Source organism: Aptenodytes forsteri, unplaced genomic scaffold, assembly GCF_000699145.1.
Source record: "Aptenodytes forsteri isolate BGI_AS27 unplaced genomic scaffold, ASM69914v1 Scaffold118, whole genome shotgun sequence".
NCBI classification, from domain to species: Eukaryota; Metazoa; Chordata; class Aves; order Sphenisciformes; family Spheniscidae; genus Aptenodytes; species Aptenodytes forsteri.
Window position 1 is genome coordinate 488,286 of NW_008795859.1, and position 18,420 is coordinate 506,705.

Genomic DNA, 18,420 nt, shown 5'->3' on the forward strand with positions numbered 1-18,420 from the left:
GCTGCTCTCAAGTGTCTCCCAACAGAAGCTGGCCTCCTGACAGCTGGGCAGAACTTTTCGATAGCTGCTGATTGTACATTGACTGTAACGTCAAGCTGGTGACAAAGGAATGTAGCTGGCATCACGTCGTAAACGAACAAAAATCATGGGAAGAGCCGAACTGCAAGCATCCTCAGGTGAGGAACTTCACTCCTTCAGATGTCGCTCCTCGAGGTTGATGATTCTGCTCTTGTCAGAGCATGTAACAGAGTTCAGGTGAGGATAAGTTTGTCTTGTTTGTCAGAAATCTGTCACTATGCAGGAAGTCAGGTTTCAGAGTCTGTGGATGTGCAGCGAGGAAATGCATAAGGAAGCTGAGACATGTCTCATCCATGTCTCAGTTTGTTTTCAGGATTCCAGACTATGGAACACACAACCAAATGTAAGTGAGATGGACTAAATGCTAATCACTAGGCTGTGGAAAGCAATACATTTTTATAGTATGTGTGGTCAGTTGTCTCACATAAACATAGTTCAGTGTGCAGCAAATTTTTGCACAGTAGAACATTTTAAGTATTCTGGGAACGAGGCCCTTTTTCTGTGGGGCAAGAATAGGTCACTGAGTCCATGTTTGGGTGCAATACAAATGAACACAGTTGGGGTTCAGTTTTCACTTAGGGTTTTACAGCACTGTACTGCCATATAATGCTCCAAGATATGTTAGGCTGTTTGTTTATAGCACCGAAGGAAAACCAGAAGTGGATAATTCCTTAAAGAAACTGAGGAAACTCAAAAAAAGGCCAAAGAGGTTATTGATATTGCGTGTGTGGGTATCTCCTGCTGAGAAAAGTTAAAGTTTGACAAGGCACCGAAATGTCCATTCATTCATTTACCACTCGATGATGGTGACTGCAATGAAAGACTCCAGAAGCGGTTGGTCTAAACAGGCAAACTTTCCTTTTCACAGTAATACGAAAATGCAATTCAGCTCACAGGGGATCCCACTTTAGATGTGGCTGATGACATAGAAACACACTGTCTGTTCCAGTGGCTGTTGCTGTGCGCTGGTTTGGTTATCTCTGTCTCTGCTGTCTCTGTATCCTGTGTGCTCGATCTCCAGCAAGCTCAAGTGCCAGTCGATCCCCAATAAACAGGCAGGGCTCTCGTGGCGCTGACAACCAGTGCAAATAGTTTGTTTTCACCTCCTTCTGTCAGGCTGTAGTTGGATAATTCTCCCTAATGCACTGTGCAACTGGGGTAGCTCAGTGCTGCCTCGAAGTAGACATAGATGGGCTTGTTCTCCTTGGACTGTCCCTCCCATGTGCGAGAGCTGGACAGGACATTGGCAGTGAGGAAGCAGTTCCTGGATGGGTTTAGATCAGATGTTAGACCACACAGGTGACCAGCGAGCTAGAAAACCTGCTTTGCCTTTGCATAGTATGGACTGTTCACCCTTTAATGACAGTTCTGACTACCATCTTCTTCCTCCTGCTGGTGAAGGCACTTGAGAGTGTGCCAGCCCACACCTGATGGGGGCACATCCAGATGCTTATGTGTCTCTCGCCACGTGGGCTTGCCGTTAGCTGTGTTTACAGTTAGGTGTACACCCCAAAACTGGATGGCCTCTAGGAGAATTCAGCAGGGTGTAAGCCTGCATTAGAGGTGAAAAAGAATTTGAAGTGCATGACATCCATGGCCTGAAGGAATGCCACCTTACAGCCTAGCTGCTAAGTTTGTTTGTCTGTTACTGAGCGCCTTTAGTTAAAATTCTGCTTTTCCAGTGTTAATGTTCACATGTCACTTCATTTTTTTGAGTCAATATTCAACAGTTTTAAAGGACTGCATTGCATTGGCCTTCAAAGTGTGCATTCAGAGTGCTTTAGGTGAAGTATATATATCTCATAGATCTGCACGTATGTATACTTCATTTCCCAGGTAAAGATTTATAGGTAATGCAAAACCTTTTGATGCTGTTGAGTAGTTCAGTTTTTAACCTGTGACATTTACAGTATTAAAAAAAAATTGAAGGCATTTTTGCTTTTCATTTTTTATGAATTCTGCGCTGAAAATGTATATATTGATATAAATGCCAAGATTGGTCCTGCTGAGACATCTTCATACTCTGGGTCTTTGACTTAAAGACAGTGATGCCTAAAGCGTGATCCAAAGCTCACTGAAGTCTGGAGGAATCTCCCATGGATATTCCTGGGCTTTGGGTCAGCTAAATAGAGGAAGACAGGTAGGAGCCCGCCACAGCTGATCCCACCTCACTGAAATCAGTAGGAGCCTGTTGGGCACTGAAGAATCAGAACTGAGGTTCAGGTTTTGCAGGTCCTTGCGTATTATTAATGATGGAAGGACGTTTTAGATTGTTCACTGAAAAACTGAAGAACATTTGGGTTGATACACAATAGCCTATAAATAATCACGAGTCATATTTTGTTAATATGGCAACACCATTGATGTATATAATAAGCTTCCAAAGATTGTTTTACACACTGTCAAGTATTTTTCACTGATGAAGGAATTAATATAGCTCATTCATTTAAAACAATAAAGTGAGATAATTTTGAATTAAAATCGAGAGCGAACAGAATTGTGGGATTCAGAGATTTGCTAACCGTCCAATGTATTAATGTGCAAAGCTGTTGCGGGAAAAAAAATTCTCCAAGTGTGCTTTGATGGAATGATTTATTATTCCTAAATGCTTGCTGAAAGAACACTGAATGTTTTCCTGTGTTTGAATGTACAGTTTCTAAGCTGGATACATTTTAATGTTTAAAAACTTTGTGTATATCAAGCTGCTTGTAAAATACTCCTTTTGTTCCTCTGTTACTGATGCAACATTGGATAGTTTAATTCCACACTAGATATTTTATGTTAAACAAATAAATAGTTTTTTTCAGTAAAAATGCTTTTGGCTGTTCTATGGGAATTCTATGAAGGGTCAGTAACTTTACCATTTTTTGTCTTGATATTCAGAGATTTGAGCTACATGCTGCTCTGTGGACTCAGCTGGATATGCAAGGGCTCCGCACGTTGCAGATCTCACTCATTTTGTGTGTGTGTTTTGTGCATTTGGACATAAAGAAAAGTCACAGGATTCACGTCCGCATTATAAGTAACCTCATCGATAACTACAGCTGAATATTTTTAAAATTATCTTAAGATCTTTAGTTGCTTTTGCATTTAATTCAGTTTGGACAATAAAAACCAGCCAGTTTTGCTTCTTGCCTATGGGTAATTTCTAGCAATGCCCCTAATGCTGCAGTATGTGATTGTAGGTCACAAGGCATGTTGGGAGGAGGTGGCTCATGTGCCTGGACGTCGGGGCAGGGAGGGTTCCTTCTATTTATTTACTTTTTAATGTAAACTTTTCTTTTACCTATCTTGTTTTTATAAAATATAATTAAGTGCATAACCCTGACTGTATTCCTCTACCCTTTAAATGATCTTCTTATTTTGATGTCCAGTAGTTTACAAACATAACGTTGTTCATGTCTGAGTCAAAATGACTAACGATCTGCAAATACTTTGCATGCTAATGCAGTGTGTTCTCATCTCAGCGTGCATTAATCTTCCTTCTCACAGCTTGTGCAGCCGTTGACAGTCCACTGGGATGAAGAGTCTTATTTCTGGGCATGGAAACAGTTGGTAACTACAGAAGGGTTTGTATCGTGGAAGCAACACTTAGGGAGAATATTCATTCTTCTGTGTTTTCTGTGAACTTTTTGGCATCCTCGGCCATTTCTAAAGCTCATTCTGTTTTCCAAAATGCCAGAGCTGCTGTTTGCTTACAGAGGATAACTTTACTGATACTTGATGTATTTCCAGCTTTGTTCTGTGTCACAGGCGATCGTTGTTGAGAACTGTGAGTTCGTAAAATGTGCTGATGCTGGCCGCTGGAGATGGCGTTTTGTGCTTGTCGAGAAAGTACGTGCAGTAGCTGTCCAGACATCCCACTGACTCTCTTACCTTACCCTTGCCACAAAAGTGAACTTCAATCTCATGACTCCTCTGTCCCGCAGTGTTTCATCTGTGGCTGCCAACACTGTACAATACCTTTCCTGTCGCTCTAGTCTCAAAACAGAGTGATCAGCTGAGCTACGTGAGAGCGTCCCAAACATTTCTGTCTGGGAGTGTGGGTTCTTAATGGGCCCGGGGCTGTTAGCAACAACACGCGGGCAACCACGTAATTTCGCATGATGGTATTTCAGGTTCATTTGTCTACTCAGAATCTGAAATGACAGCTCTTCCTCCTGCAGGATAAAATGTTCAGGAAAAATGTGTGGGCAGACATGGAATGATGATCTACTGGGATGTTTCTATGGAATTAGCATTTGAGGCCCTATCCATGCCATCATTAAGAGGAGAAAGCATCACGCATGAGATATTTGAATATTACCTTTATTGTGCACACATACTAAATTGTGGCCTTTTAGAAAATAAGCAAAATTAGACTGCAAATAAAATTACATACCTAATCATTTGTTTTGTTTTCTAAGAGGCCATGCCAGATCACAAGACAGCTGCTCCTATAGGCTCTAAGATCAGAAGAATCAACTGCTTATGCAAGCTATACAATGATTTGCTACACCCCTGCTAATCCAGCATAGCTCTTCTGAAATCGGTTGAGTGGTTTTGGATTTACAGCAGTGCAAATGGGAGGACAACATGGTCCTTAATATCTCATATTTGGAATAAGCGAAATGGAGTGGAGGCTATTCCACTGGATGGCTTCTACTGAAGTGGTATCACAGACCATTAGGTTTAGCATTAATCAATGGTAAATTTTCTCCAGGTGGTGTTTTCTTTTTCCTATCCTTTTCCTGATTATACCCCTTTGAACGTGGCTGCAACGTATCAGGGGAGCTGCCAGCTAAAGTGGGAAATCCTTTTGACAGACAGACTGGACATGACAGAGGCTCCTAATTTTCCTATGTCTACCTTTGTTTTTTAAGCACACTGCAGAGGTGCATCAGCTACCAGACAACGGCAGGCTCTTTAACGCACCCCCACGCTCCGCTGCCTCCTGAGGACGGGCACTGGTCCGCCCTAACCTGTGCCACAACTCCACAGCAGCTAACAGAGCTTCCTGTCCCCTCTGTTACGGTGGCAGCTGGACAGGGCTGGCCTAAGTGACTGTGTTCTGCAGCTGAGCGACAACCAGAAAGCACAAATGACCACAGCTATCATAAAGTGTTTTATGCTCTGCAAGGATGCGAGGAGCACCAGCGTTAGGCCAAAATGGCAGCCAGAGGAACTTCAGCACCTGCTCTCGTTGGTGCCTTCGACAGCAAGCTGTTGCCTTGGACTCGAGTGCCACAGGCATGAGAATTGCCATGCAATGTCACTTTGCCAGCACTGCAGGTGTCATAGCAGAGGCAAACACAACCGTCCCGCACCTTTACATAAGGAAGTGAGGAAGAGAAGGGGACAGGGCAGCAGCCGCTGAGAAATTCTGGCCCTTACAGTGAGAGTGACCATTGCTGCTTTTGTAAAAGGGCAGACAATTAGCAGATGCACTCAGCAAAGCTCGTCAGAGCTTTCTGACTGCTCAGGGTGTGTAAGCTGGAGAAGTACACAACGGTCACATAGTGTTCAGTGGAAAATGAGGTCACTGGAAGATCTCCCAGGGCCATGGCTGCGCTGGCACGGTAACCTCCATAGCACTGCTGAAAATGAGACCAGTCTCATACGCGCCCACGGGGCAGCAGGTCTTGTGTGCATGGACCACCTCCAGCAGCACTGAGTGCTCATCGCTTCCTACAAAGCCTTCACAAGTTTCTCTTTTCCTCGGTGAAACCAAAGCAGTATGTTAGGAGATGGGTCCTTCAACAGGGAGCAACTCTGGTGCTAGGCTGTGACCAGGAAGCATGCACTATTTGTGGGACTCTTTTAAATCCAGGTGCCCAGGAGGTAAAATGAGCCCAGCTGCACTGCAGAATCTCTCATTCACTAGGTGCAGCTGCCTGGTATATCACAAATCAGGTTGATGAGCTATTTCTGGCACATGGAGTCAGAGGGAGAGAGAACCTGCATCACAGTTGAGTAAGAAACAGTTGGCTTCTCTGGGGAGGAGAGCGAGCCAGGTGCTATGCGCTGGGCTTAGGACAACCGCTAGCCTTTGGATTTGAGGCTAATGCTTCTTGACCATTCAGAACCTTGTCTGTGATGTTTTTAGAGCAGGTAAGACAAGTGGCATAGAAAAATCGGCCAAACTGTATCTTCAGAACAGTGCCTTGGCTCCTTTCAGCAGTGGCACTGAACAGCCCCAAAAAGTCATAGCCTCCTGGGAGCTGTCCCCAACTCTTTCGGGAGGCACAACCTACCCCGAGTCAGCTCCTCTATCAGAGCTGCTGCTCCAGCCACGTCTCACGGCTGGAGAAAATGAGAAACTGAAGGGCCCGTGGGAGTTTTAGGGACGAGAACAGCTATTTTGCGTATGCTCTCTGCTATATATAGAGTCTGGCAAGTACACAGGGCTGGAACATGTTGCTTTTGTTGCTAAAAACATCATTTGGAAAGCCCATTTTAGGCAACTGCTGCTGTCTATTGCCAGATACACTAACCAGGTGCTGTAGACCCACGCTTTGTCCTGGCATGAACGTTAAGAAAAGCTATTGTAACTGAAGCACGTGCTTTTAGAGCTGTTGTTACTTCCCTGGGAGCTTCAGAGCTGCTTCCTACTAAGGAGCTTTTGCCTCCTGGGGGAAGCTTGCAAATCTAATTACGCGCTGGGTGTTGGAGCAGTCAGTGAAGACCTCAGGTGGCACCGGCTCAGTTTCAGATCCTGTCCCATCGTGCAGATGAACTGCAGGACTGTCAAGATTTCAGCTGAACCCTGCCTGCCCTTTGCAGACTGATCCCCAGGACAGAAGTGCACTTTGCCACAGATAATTAGTCCATGTTTTAAAGCACTTCCTTTAGGCAGGTTGTGCAAGGCCAGGGTGGAGGCAACTCAGCCGGCTGGCAAACGGCAGCGACAGAACTGGCAGAAACCTGAAAACGAGACACTATGAACCAGTGTTGGAGCTGGCAGGAGGGTTGAATGGCCCACGTGTATCACTGTGTTATTCGCATCTTTCTGCTGTGATTTCTAAGCTACTGCTGTCACGATAATCCCAGGTGAGCAGGCAACTCACAAGCGGGGCTGTGGCGGGCTGGCCAGCTTCTTCTCCTGGAGGATGCTCCCAAAGAGCCTGGCTGCTGCCATGGCACAGCCCCAGTGGATGGTGATCCCGAACCCGCCGTGGCCATAGTTGTGTATCACCTGGGGGAGAAGAGAAGGGATCCGTGCTGGGAAAGCTGCGCTGGAGCCCTCTGGGGCTAAGGGCAGCAAGGAGCCACGATAGTGGCTGGGAATGTCCTTAGTGTCTTTAGATTGATCCTTCGATCTGGGAGCTCCCAGTGCACAGCTCAGTGACCCACTGCTCTTTCCCTCCCTCCAAAAGCCACTGGAGAGGCAGGAGAAACTCTGCATGGTTCAGCGGGGCCCTGGAGCATCCTCTGCACCCGCTGCTCCAGCCACCCCGAAATGCAGCAGCGGGGCTGGCAGCCGTGGTCCTCAGAGCACAACACGTTACATCCCACCTAGTGTTTGTTCCTGCCAAGGTAAATTACTTTGCTTCAGCAGGAGCCCTGACTCATCGCTGGGATCAATAGCTACACCTCTCCTGTGCCAAGGCAGCGCAGATATGATGTGCTGATAAAGGAACAGAGCGATCCATAAATTATTTCAAATACAGCATGGCTTTGAACCGTGCTCTGGGCTTTGCCTAAATACACCGTTTCCTTTCCAAGACTCTCCAGCTAAAAATTGAATATATTTTCATTACATTTAATTACATTTTGCAGTCGCCATCCCCTTTGGAGCTTTAATCTCTTCTTCCAAGCTGTACAGAGACATATGCACGCAATCGAATCAAGGATTCCCTCTGCAGGTCTGCTGATGAGCGTTCAGGCGACAGCGCTAAGGCGTGATGTGGTCCTACATGAAAAGGTGCTGTGCTGAGGGCCCGAGAACAGATGGCACACTGAAACTCGTGCCATCCCTGGTCTCCTTTCTCTTAAAAGATACATTAGCCGTGGAAGGCAATTTAAACTGTCCGGGGGAAGTTTTACACTAGACACCCAGCTCTACCTACACAGAGGCAGCTGAATTTTTCAGAGCCCCACGGCAGCTACAGCCCCGCCAGTCTCCCTCTGTGCCTTCACCAGGTTTCCTTTCATGCTGCTGCTGAGCTTCGAACTGGAAGAAATCTCAAGAAGTCCAACCTTTTGCACCAACAACCTGGTGTCAGTGCTGGAGGCCCTGAGCATTTTATTAAAAACTGCGTATTGGGTTTTATTAAACGGAGACATGAAGTTTGCATGCACAAGGGCTGTACACTTACGGGCTCCCAGCAGAAAACCACGCTACTTTAAATGCTGAGACCAAAACATGGTTCACGTGTGCTTCATGTGGTTCTGGGACCAGCAGAGCCCATGCCAGAGTTTTTCTCCCATATGGGTTTTTTGGTGTCTATTAAGGACTAAGGTCCAGCTGCAGGTTTTCCTTTGGTAGGAGCATTCCCTGCCCACTGTCCCCATAAAATCCAACAAAACTTAATATCTTTGACACTTATCTCTGACGCTGGGCTGAAACTGGCTCAAAGATTCACCCGTTATTAGAGGGGAGACAGGGCGAGCACCAATGAACGCAGGGCAGTGCAGCTGTGGGCTGAAGAGCGCCAGCGTTAGCTGGACGTTGGTGTTGCACTGCCAAGGTCGCAGTGACTGATGCACAATTAGCGTGGTGGTTAATGGCACTCGGCACCCGGGGGCTGTGCACAGTACCTCTGCCTGGAAATGCCCGTGGCGGACGGTCTCCCGCTCCAAGCGAACCCAGGGGCGCGCTGGTCTCAAGCCACTCCATTCCTGTACGATCTTTGCTTTCTGAAAGCAAAAGCACATCAGCACCTGCACAGCATTTCTGCGAATTGCAGCAGCCAAACGTCACGGCACTAAGCGATCCGCGAGATGAGGGCTCTTGCAATGAGCAGGGACAGAGGCTCCCCCATCCCCGCTGCTGCACCGGCTCCTGTGATGCTGCAAAGGGCGACTGGGCAGAACAATTTTGGATCACAGCCTGCACATCGCCAGCCTGCAGCAGAGCCAGCAAGGCAACCGCAATTAGCGCTGCCTTTGCTGCTAATGCAGGGCGCAGCGTCAGGTGTGGATACAAACCAGCCTCACCACACGCCAGCCCTTCTCTAGTGCAGCAGCGCCAAAAGGCAGGAGGGATGCACCACAACCAAAGGGCTGGGCCCCCCGGGCTGGGCCCCCCCAAAGCTTTTGTTCTAATTGTTTACCAGCTATATCAGTAATTCCTTTTTCCTGCAAATGTTGTCTCAACGGTAAGGCCAGTCCAGACCCTGCCTGTCGATCAGCCAGGTGTACAGAGCCCGAGATGTACACGGTGAACACGGCCAGGCACGCACAAACACCGAGCTGTGCCACCCCCCCGTGTTTTACCCTAAGCTGAGTGCTACGTGCTGCTGTGAGGTGCACGCAAAAAGCCCAGGGTTACTCTATGTGCACGCTTCACCTGTCACTGGTATGTTTCTCGGCGCGGCGGCTGACACTGCATAAGCAATGGTCGCTTTACAGCTCTCCTGGCCTGCTGAAGGCAGGCACCGTGTGTTACTCATTCAGATTTTGTGGTTTGTCCTCAGCATCCTTCCCCGGCGGCTTCACCTGTGCCTGAGCACCCGGGCTCTCCATGCCCCCTCCCTCCCCACCTCCCGGCGGTGGGCGTTGGGTCGGGGTCACCCACCTGGAGAGCAGGGAGCAGCCTGCAGCAGTTCTCCCAGATGGTTTTGTGATCCTGGGCGCTGTTTTCTTCGTTCCAGTTGCCATGCTGATAGATCCCTCCCAAGACCGTGAACTCACTCCTGCACCAAGAGCCAAAGGAGATAAATGGTGGTGAGTGTCCCCAGCCGTCCCTTGCTGGGCCATCACACGGAGGGACTCTGCATGTGTGTGATGTATGGATCCTGCTACGCCCTGAGCCTGCAACATATTCCTCCCAGAGAAACTCTCACACCAAGCAGGCAAGAGAGCGGTGCCTGCATGTCTGCTCATGAGCAAGTCATTCATTAAATACTATCAGCACCCCAAAGGCCCTTGCCTGGGCAAACCAAACAGCTAATTTCATCTTCTATCAAACAGGTCTGCTCCTGTCTGGCTGGGGAAGAGAGTTGGAAGGAACAGGATGGCTGCAGTGGGGAACACAAAGAAACAGATTTCTGTTGCTGCCACCCCAAAACTCCTGCGGATTAACAGAGGACATGACAGGTTAAGGCTGGGGGGAGCTCGGGGTGTCTGTACCTGCTGGACCCTTCTAAAACCTTGCTTGAGCCCTAGGAAGCACAAAGACAAAAGGGCTGAATGCTGGGGCATGCAGGAGGGGAGCCCCCGGGGCCGAGCTCTCCAGCGTGGAAGAGGTGTCCCCCACGCCTGAGAGCTGGACCTGGCTGCTCCCTTCGGGAGCCAGCCTGGTGGCCAGCTATGACAGCTCAAGCTAAAATAAACACAGGGAGAGGAATTCATATGTAGCTGGGACTGTGATCAGAAATCTCTTGGAATACTTTGCTTGGGGGCTGTGAGCATTCAAAGTTCCTCTTTACATAATGGCTTATTGCCTAATCCTGAAATATTAGCACAATAGGAAGTGCCAGAAATGCAGTGTTCAAGTTACAGCTTAAAAAAACTCCCCATTGCCAAAGCAGAGTAGATGACTGCTCTCAGGAGGAAACAGAGGTGGGATGAACAGCAGACGTATTTATTTCTCCTGCAATTTATCTCCCTGGGTACATGCATACGCTGCCGTCTCAAATAGATCCCAACTCCCCTAAGAAAGCTGCTGGTGGAAAGCAGGTGGAAAGTGCAAGATAAGTGCTGGAAGCTGGGCTTTGCCTGGGCACAGCCACTGCCGCTCGCTGAGCTCGGGAGATGGTGCTTTCGGGGCCAGGATCCCATTTCAGCCCTCCTCACTGCTGTGGGGACACAGAAATAAGGTTTTCCCCTGGGACTCCTCGGTTCCTGCAGGGAGGTGGCAGGGAGCCCTGCACGGGTGCTAAACCGAATGGGATGCCCTCAGGAGATGTCTCACCAACAGCTGCAGGCACAGCTCAGCTTAACAGTGCGGGAAGGGCTGAGCTTTTTAGGGTCGGCTTTTATTAAAGTAAAAAGGATTCCTGCTACTGGTTTTAATGGGAGCATGAATCAGAAGAGCCTTTCCCGTCAACACCAATGACAAAAGAACTGGGTATAAAGGTGAAAACAAAAGATCTCTCCCAAAATGCTTGCCCCACTGTCAGTGTTTGGCTCTTTTGAGGACCTGGCCCAGACTGGCGTTTTGCTTTGGTGGGATTTGCTCCTTGGAAAAGGACAAGACCAGGGACATCGAAGCCCTGTGGTGCAGCCTGATCCAAGAGCCCGGGAGCCCAGGACCAGCCCGGACCCACCTCGCGTCCGAGTGCCGAGCTGGGGTCTGCGCAGGGAGCTCGTGCTCTCTGTGCCAACCGAGGGAGCTCCCTTGCTTTGCCTGCCCACGTCCTTCTGCTCTCCTCCCACGCAGCAAATAAAAGCATCATCAGGCCAGGTATGAACCCAGGCCTGGGCTGCTGCACCAGGGGTGCTGCAGGGCAGGCGTCAGCAGGGAGCCGCATCCGAGCCGGTGCTTTAGGAGCGCTGATAGCAAAGCATCGCTAACGCCAGCCAGACCCTGCCTCGCCCGCTGTCACCTACCCCGGTATGACGTACGGCGAGTTGTAGATACCAGATTCAATGTCATGCGTGATGATGAAATGCTTCACCCACGGGGCCAGGACCTGGGAGACGAAGGGGAGAGGGTCAGGGAGAGCTGGAGAGCGGGGTCCCTGGCTCAGGGAGGCAGCGGGAGGGATGTGGGCATCTCAGCGAACGCGGACGCCGGGGTCTGCATGTGGTGCCCCCCCTTCTGCTCAGGCTCTATGTACAGCACGGCGCTGGCTTCCCTGCGCTGCTGCCATGGGAAGACAGGGAGATAGGAGGGCAGGTAGGCAAGCAGAGGAGCTTCCTACCTGGTGTGAGTCTGTGTTTCCCCAAATAATCATCCTCTTCTCACAAGGATTTTCTGTCTTTTTATTATTAGCATTATGCCTCTGGCCTCCCCCCACCTTCACCCAACCAAGAAACGGGCTGGACACTCGGGGGATCCCCACGGCTGAACCAGGAACAGGATCCAGGTTTTCTGCTCTGCCCCCCCCCCCCACGAGGATTTTACATGACCATCGTTTCCTGGGAATCAGGACTTGAGCCCAGTGTGGGTCCAGCCCACAAGCCCGCGATTTGTCCTAGAGGGTGTATCTCCTCATAAGGTAGCTAACGAATGGCTCCTCCGGAAAAAAGAGAGGGGACACAAGCCCTGCACCCACCTCACCTTTATGACCTGTCCACGGCCAGGCTGTAGCTCCGGGTCGGGCTGCAGCTCCCCTGCACGCACCCCAGTGCAGTTTATTACAACATCCATGCCCTGGGCAAACATCTAATGAGAGACAGACGCGGCGCGGTGAGCGGTGCACACACAGTGATGCTTCCAAGGGCGCTACCCACGGGCGGCAGGAGATTCCTGCATCAAAGCCAAGCCAAGTACTCGGTCCAACAGTCTGGTAATGAATAAACCATAAGGGCCGGATCCAGGGCATAGCTTCCCCGGCACGGCTCCCGCAGAGACCCCATGTGTGCAGGCAAGGAGAATGTTTGCAGTTTAAGGGAAAGCTGTACTGCCGATGCTTGGCTGCATCTTCGCTCAGTGCCGGCCAAATGCGCTACCCCGTCCCCTCTCAGCCATCTCTTGATGCCCGAGAGCCTTTATCTTTCCTGGTAGAATTTGTTTCCTAGATCTTGGCGTAGTCTTGCCGCTGTCCCCTGGCCCATCACTCATGCCAAGGGACATCCCGGAGCAGCACGTGCCTGCTGGATGCTGCTTCTCCGTGCCGGGACGGGGCTGTGCCCGCTCTGCCCTGGCTTGACATCGCCACTCACCTCCTGGAAAGATTCAACCTTCTTATGAAAAAACTTCACTCCTCTCTGCATTAACCTGGGAAGAACGATTTCATTTGTTACTGGCAAATTAAAAGCAAATGTACCATTCAAATTAGTGCCTGTAATTGATACCCAGAGTAGGTATGGCTTGTTGCTCCTTGCAATAACCAGCCGTGGTCTTCTCAGCGGTTCCTAATGGTCTCCAGTCATTAGCTCATTTCCCTAATGGCCCAGAGCTACCGAGGGTGATCAGTCCTGCTAAGCCCTGCATCAGAGCCCAGGCTTTCTGCTGTGGGTAGGGCACCCGCTCCATGTTAGAAATGACAAGAACAAAACCAAGCCCCAAATACTCCCATAGCTAAAAGCCAGAAAGTGCTCAAATGCAGCTCTATGTATCTCATTATTTTCATTTTTATCATGCAAAAATACACTCCTGGGCTAACTGTTAAACTGGGGAGTCTGTTACCCCACTGGGGCAACGAGCTGGAATTCCAGACCCTTTTCCCCGCTTCCCAGGGATGCACCCTTGCCTCCCCTCTCCTCTAGCTCATCCTGCCATGCCCTCACCCCTGCGCTGCTGTGGGGCACAGGGTGAGGGTTGCTGAGAGCAGGGGAGGATGCTCAGGTCCCCTGTGGAAGGTCACGTGGAAGCCACCAGCACCAGCATTTTCAAGCTGAGCAGGTCAGAGGTGCAGCAGGACACGGGGCGGCCGCCTAAAATCAGTGCCGCCTAAACTCAGCCACCAACTTGGCATGAGAGAAGGATCCGGGGCAACACCTGATGTGCAGGACGAAAATCCACACCTGCCTCCCATGTCCTGCCAGCCTGAGAAATCAGGGGGGAGGGGGGAGCAGCAGCTTTCCCGCACAGGCACAGCCCCAGCCCCAGCACTGTGGCAGCTCCGCACTCACCTGTTGGTGAGCCACGGCAGATAGCTCCTGCACTCCAGCATCAGCGCCGTGTTGAACCAGCCGTAGCTGAAACCAGATGAGGAGAGGAAGCCTTGAGGACCCGCAGCAGCTTTACAAGAGCAGCCGCCTCCTGCCCCGGCGCTCCCAATGGCCGCCACAGCTCTGGGACCCCAATTCCCCCTTTGCACAACAAGTGTGTGTTTTTTTCCCTCTGTTTACACAGCTCTGGACCCCAATTCCCCCTTTGCACAACAAGTGTGTGTTTTTTTCCCTCTGTTTACAGCATAAAACACCTTCTGCTGATTTTCTTCCCCCAGTTTAACAATATCTCGTGAAGTAAGAGAGGAGCTGGAATGGTTTCCATGCTGGGCTGCTGCTTTTTCGGCTTGTTTGAGGTGTTTCCTGCTTATTTTAAGGGAAGCAGCTGTAACAAGCAAGGCCACTTCTGCGCCTGCAGTTTCTTGTCCTCGCCGCCCCTTGACAGGGAGGCGTCTGGGACCATCCAGCCATACCTGTCCTGCCTGGGGGAAAGCACATCAGTGACTCTCTGGGAAACGGACTGAAGAATACCTGTAACCAGGGAAGAGTTCAAGCTCTTTTGGTGTCAAGTTCCTGAATCCCAGGACTATGTTCTTCCAAGACGGGTCCTGCAGTAGGGAAAAAGGTCCGAGCTCATTAATGAACCCGAATCGTTGTGCCATCGCGGGACAGAAGCCATGGGGGGGACACAGCCCACCCCAAAGGAGCGCGGGTGGGCGTGCAGCTGTGGCACACCACGGCCAGGGAGGCTCTGCCGGCTCCCACCCTCGGAGGGCTCAGCCCTTACTTCATACCAATATTGCATCACAGCACCCAGAAGACACCGAGTCCCGGGCAAACTGTCACAAGACAAACTTGGTAGGATTCAGAAGCATTCAGAGCATCGTCTGGGAAGAAGTACAACCCTGCCCGCCCCCGGGCAGCCTCCGAGCTGGAGCCCTTCCCAGCCCTGGCTGTGACTTTCTCCTTACCGGCACCGGCTGCGTAAACAGGTTGTAGCCAGAAATTAGGAAAAGTCCCATTTCCTTCGCTGCCGGGGAGCCCAGGTGCCCGAGGAGGTAATCGAATGTCTCTTTATTCCAGAGCCTGCGATGAAAACAGGAGGGCGGTGGCTCTGCCAGCCCCATGGAGCTGTGCCCGGGCAGCTCAGCCCCTCGTGCACCGATGGGCACGCCGGGGGGCACACGGCACCAGCCTCCTCCTCCTCCTCCTCCTCCTCACTTACGTCTCCTGCAGGTTGCCGTGGTCGCTCAGGTAGGGCTGCCACAAGCCGGCCGCCCCGTCGCTGGTGGTGTGGGGCGTGTAGCGGTCTGCATAGACCTCCATCTCCAGGGAGGGCAGCAGGCTGTGGTACTGCTCGTGGATGCACAGGGCAGTGGAGAGGCCGATCACCCCGGCCCCGATGACGGCCACACGCATGGCTCCAGCTCTCTGCAGGGGGGGGGAAACGCCTGAAGGGCAGCACCGGGGCCGGGGAGCTGCTTGGACAAGCTGGGCCTTCCCAGGAGGGAGGGCGGGCATCAGCTCCTGCAGGACCCGACCTGGCCTCGGCTCTGCTGCTGGAGCAGATCAGCTCCTGCAGGACCTGACCTGGCCTCGGCTCTGCTGCTGGAGCAGAGCTGGGCTGCAGGGAAGGTGCTGAGCTGCTCTTGGTGCATTTGTGCACATTTCTTGTAAAGCCTCCCAAGTCCTCTTCAACACCTGCCTGCGCTGACCAGGCACTGAAATCACGGATGAGGGGGGTGTAGTTTGCCACGGTGGCAGGGGAATGTTTCTCCATTGCTCGCAGAACTTGCTCTACCCTTGGGCACGCTGTAGCCGCTGGCGAGCACTAAAGCTGGGGCTCAGCTTCCCACGGCCGTGCTCCTCTGCCTGGCAGAAAGAGCCACGGCTGCTTCGTGCCCTGCAGCAGCGCAGGGCAGAGCGGCACAGCCATCGGCGTCCTCCTCTCTCTCCCTTCCAGCAGCCAGCATGCCGAGGGCAAGCAGCCAGGGAGAGGTGGGTGCACTCACCTACTCTCACCATCTCCCACAGGATGGCGTGAGCCCTCCATGCCCAGCAACCCAGCCCCACTCCAGGGCGCTCCTAATTCTCCCCAGCCCCTGGCACAGGCTGGTGACAAAAGAAGTGGGCACGGATAAAAGAAATGGGAAACAACGGGTGTTTTCCAGGGAGCAAAGCCAGATGAGATAAATGCAAGGAGGGCTCCTTGCGCCACTGTTGCCCTTGGGACTGCCTGCACACGAGGGCAGCTGTGCCACCACCCCAAACCCTTCCCGGCACCAGCTGGGAGAACCGCTGTTTGTAAACACCAGCTGCAAAGAGGGTCTGCAGCCCTCCTCGGTCCCCTGGCTCTTCCCTCTCGACGGAGCTTTCCTGCCTTGTAGCCTGGAAAAAGTCCTGTGGTCATCATCTGGGCAGAGAGCGGCCAAGGACCGATTCAAGGAAGGGCTGGGGGTACAACGGGGCAGATCACCTCAGCCTGGACACTCAGCTACCAGTGTGTGGGTAGGGGCAAGGATGCCAGCAGCACGCCAGACCTGGTTCTGGGCGGCATGACTAAATTCTAGCCCATAGTTTTATTTGGACAAGGTGAAGCGCAGCATCTCTGCTGTGAAAGGCAGCCCGCAGCGGGACTGACATTTGCTGGGATGGAGGGATGAGTCATCGGGACGGTGAAGCACCGAAGGCAGCGGGAGAGCTGCGCTGCTTCCCATCTGCTATGGTTTTATAACCCACGGCCAGCAGGAACCAGGGCCGCCTCCTCTACCTGCAGGCCCCGGAACTCACCCCGGGCTGCCCCCGCAGCACCAGCCAAGGAGGTATCCGCCTCACTGGCCAATAAATAACGGAAACACACGTTTTTCACCAGCTTACCTGCAGAGCGCGTGGTCCTTGGGGCAGCCGCTGCGGTTTTCAGAGACTTCAACAGAGCCACCTTCTCAGGGCGGCTTGTTTACAGCCCAGCAAACTGCTCGCAGTGCAAGGTCTAAGCGCCAAGGGCAGCGGGATCACAGCCCGCCCCCCGGGCAACGGGGCCAAAGTCTTTGCTCCAGACCCGGGGAGGTGGAGTCCCCTGCGCCGGACCCTGCACGCCGCTGGCAGCCGGCCCCAGAGTCGCTCCTCTGAAAAGAAAACGGGGTCACCACGGTCCGTGGCAAAACGCCATCATTGACACTTGTCTCCATGGTGACTGCTGGCTGCCCCGCCGCGTCCTGGCGGATGGGGACATGAGGACGGGACTCCCCAGCCACTGGATTCCTGCGGGATCCAGGAAAATTGGATGCTTTGGTGTTGATTTTCGCGTGGTAAGAGAGAAACGGCATTGCCTCCCTCCCGATAGACCCCAGGCGCTGTGCCTCCCAGCTTCTCCCTCTCAGGGGTCAGATGGCTTCATTCCTCATTTCTAAGCTGCCTCTCCCTTCATAAAACCCACAACTTTGGGTTCTGGGCTGAAAAGCCAGGTTTCTGTCGGTGCGGATATCATTACCAGCAGCGGATGCCGCCCTGGAAGCACAGGCAGTGCTCGGGCAGGGTTGCTACAGTTAGGGACTTTACTGTGCCTAAAGCTTTTATAAGAGAGGTAACAAAGATAAAAGAAATGGGAACTCGTCTCCCACACAGTCAGGTTGCGGACACATCTCTGGAGTCCCAGGCCCAGGGTTGCAGCCACGCAGCACGACCCACCGCAGGTGACGGGAGTTTGGTCCCACAAAAGGCAGAGGAAAGGCACGGGCAGGCGTACGCCGGCCTGAGCAGAAGGATGCTTTACCCCGAGAGGTCAACGGGGGTGGTGCAGGAGGGTGAAGTTGGCTTCATAGGGCTTAAGCACCTGGTACCTTTAATGCTTTTGGTAGCGGTGCACCACTCGCACACATTTCCAACCCCGAGCATCGTTGCGGTGGCTGCCGTCCTGCCTCCCGCTGCCGGGCAGGAGCGGCAGCATCAGCGAGCGACCGACCCCATCCAAGCTGCCTGGCCAGCTCCCGAGGGCGGCAGCTGGCGAAGCCACGGTTCGGGATCCCGCTCTGGATGCCGTGAAGGAGGAGGCTCGTCCGCCACGTGTGCTGCCTCATCATCGCATCCTCCCGGGGATGCTGCCAGGAGAACCCCCCTGGGGCAGATGGTGTTCAAGCCCCCGGCATCCAGCCCCTCGGACCCCGGGGTGCTTTGGCACAGCTCCTCTTTGCAGCGTGGCAGGGACAGAGGGGGAAAGGCAGTCACCCAACGGCCTGAATTATTAAGGGCTTTACATACAATCAGCAAAGCCTCTTATACTAATTACCCCATTACTCGTCTGCCTCTTGCTTTTGGCACTGCTGACCCCTCGCACTTTCTTCCGTCCGGTTTGAAGGATGCTCTTGGCTGCTGCGCCCCGAAGCCCTTCAGGTGCTTTAGGGGTGAAGCTCAGACCCTACC

The 18,420-nt window shown here is 52.1% G+C and overlaps 1 protein-coding gene across 1 annotated transcript; it reads right to left on the bottom strand.

The window, feature by feature from the left end:
• Window positions 1-7,120: 7,120 nt before the first annotated feature.
• Window positions 7,121-15,420, bottom strand: DAO (D-amino acid oxidase). The gene is made up of 10 exons (XM_009283849.1): window positions 15,227-15,420; window positions 14,973-15,087; window positions 14,533-14,609; window positions 13,963-14,028; window positions 13,051-13,105; window positions 12,446-12,550; window positions 11,773-11,855; window positions 9,797-9,914; window positions 8,818-8,916; window positions 7,121-7,252 (listed from the first exon to the last, which is right to left on the bottom strand). The coding sequence occupies exons 1-10, from the start codon at window positions 15,418-15,420 to the stop codon at window positions 7,121-7,123; spliced, it is 1,044 nt and encodes a 347-aa protein (XP_009282124.1).
• Window positions 15,421-18,420: the final 3,000 nt, after the last annotated feature.

What these genes read in the sequence shown, in the direction of transcription:
- DAO (XM_009283849.1), bottom strand. Translation starts at nt 15,420, where the DNA reads ATGCGTGTGGCCGTCATCGGGGCCGGGGTGATCGGCCTCTCCACTGCC. An exon ending in TGTTTACGCAGCCGGTGCCG is followed by an intron (nt 14,610 to 14,972) that starts GTAAGGAGAAAG and finishes TCCCTACTGCAG; the next exon opens with GACCCGTCTTGGAAGAACAT. An exon ending in ACGGGCATTTCCAGGCAGAG is followed by an intron (nt 7,253 to 8,817) that starts GTACTGTGCACA and finishes CTTCTCCCCCAG; the next exon opens with GTGATACACAACTATGGCCA.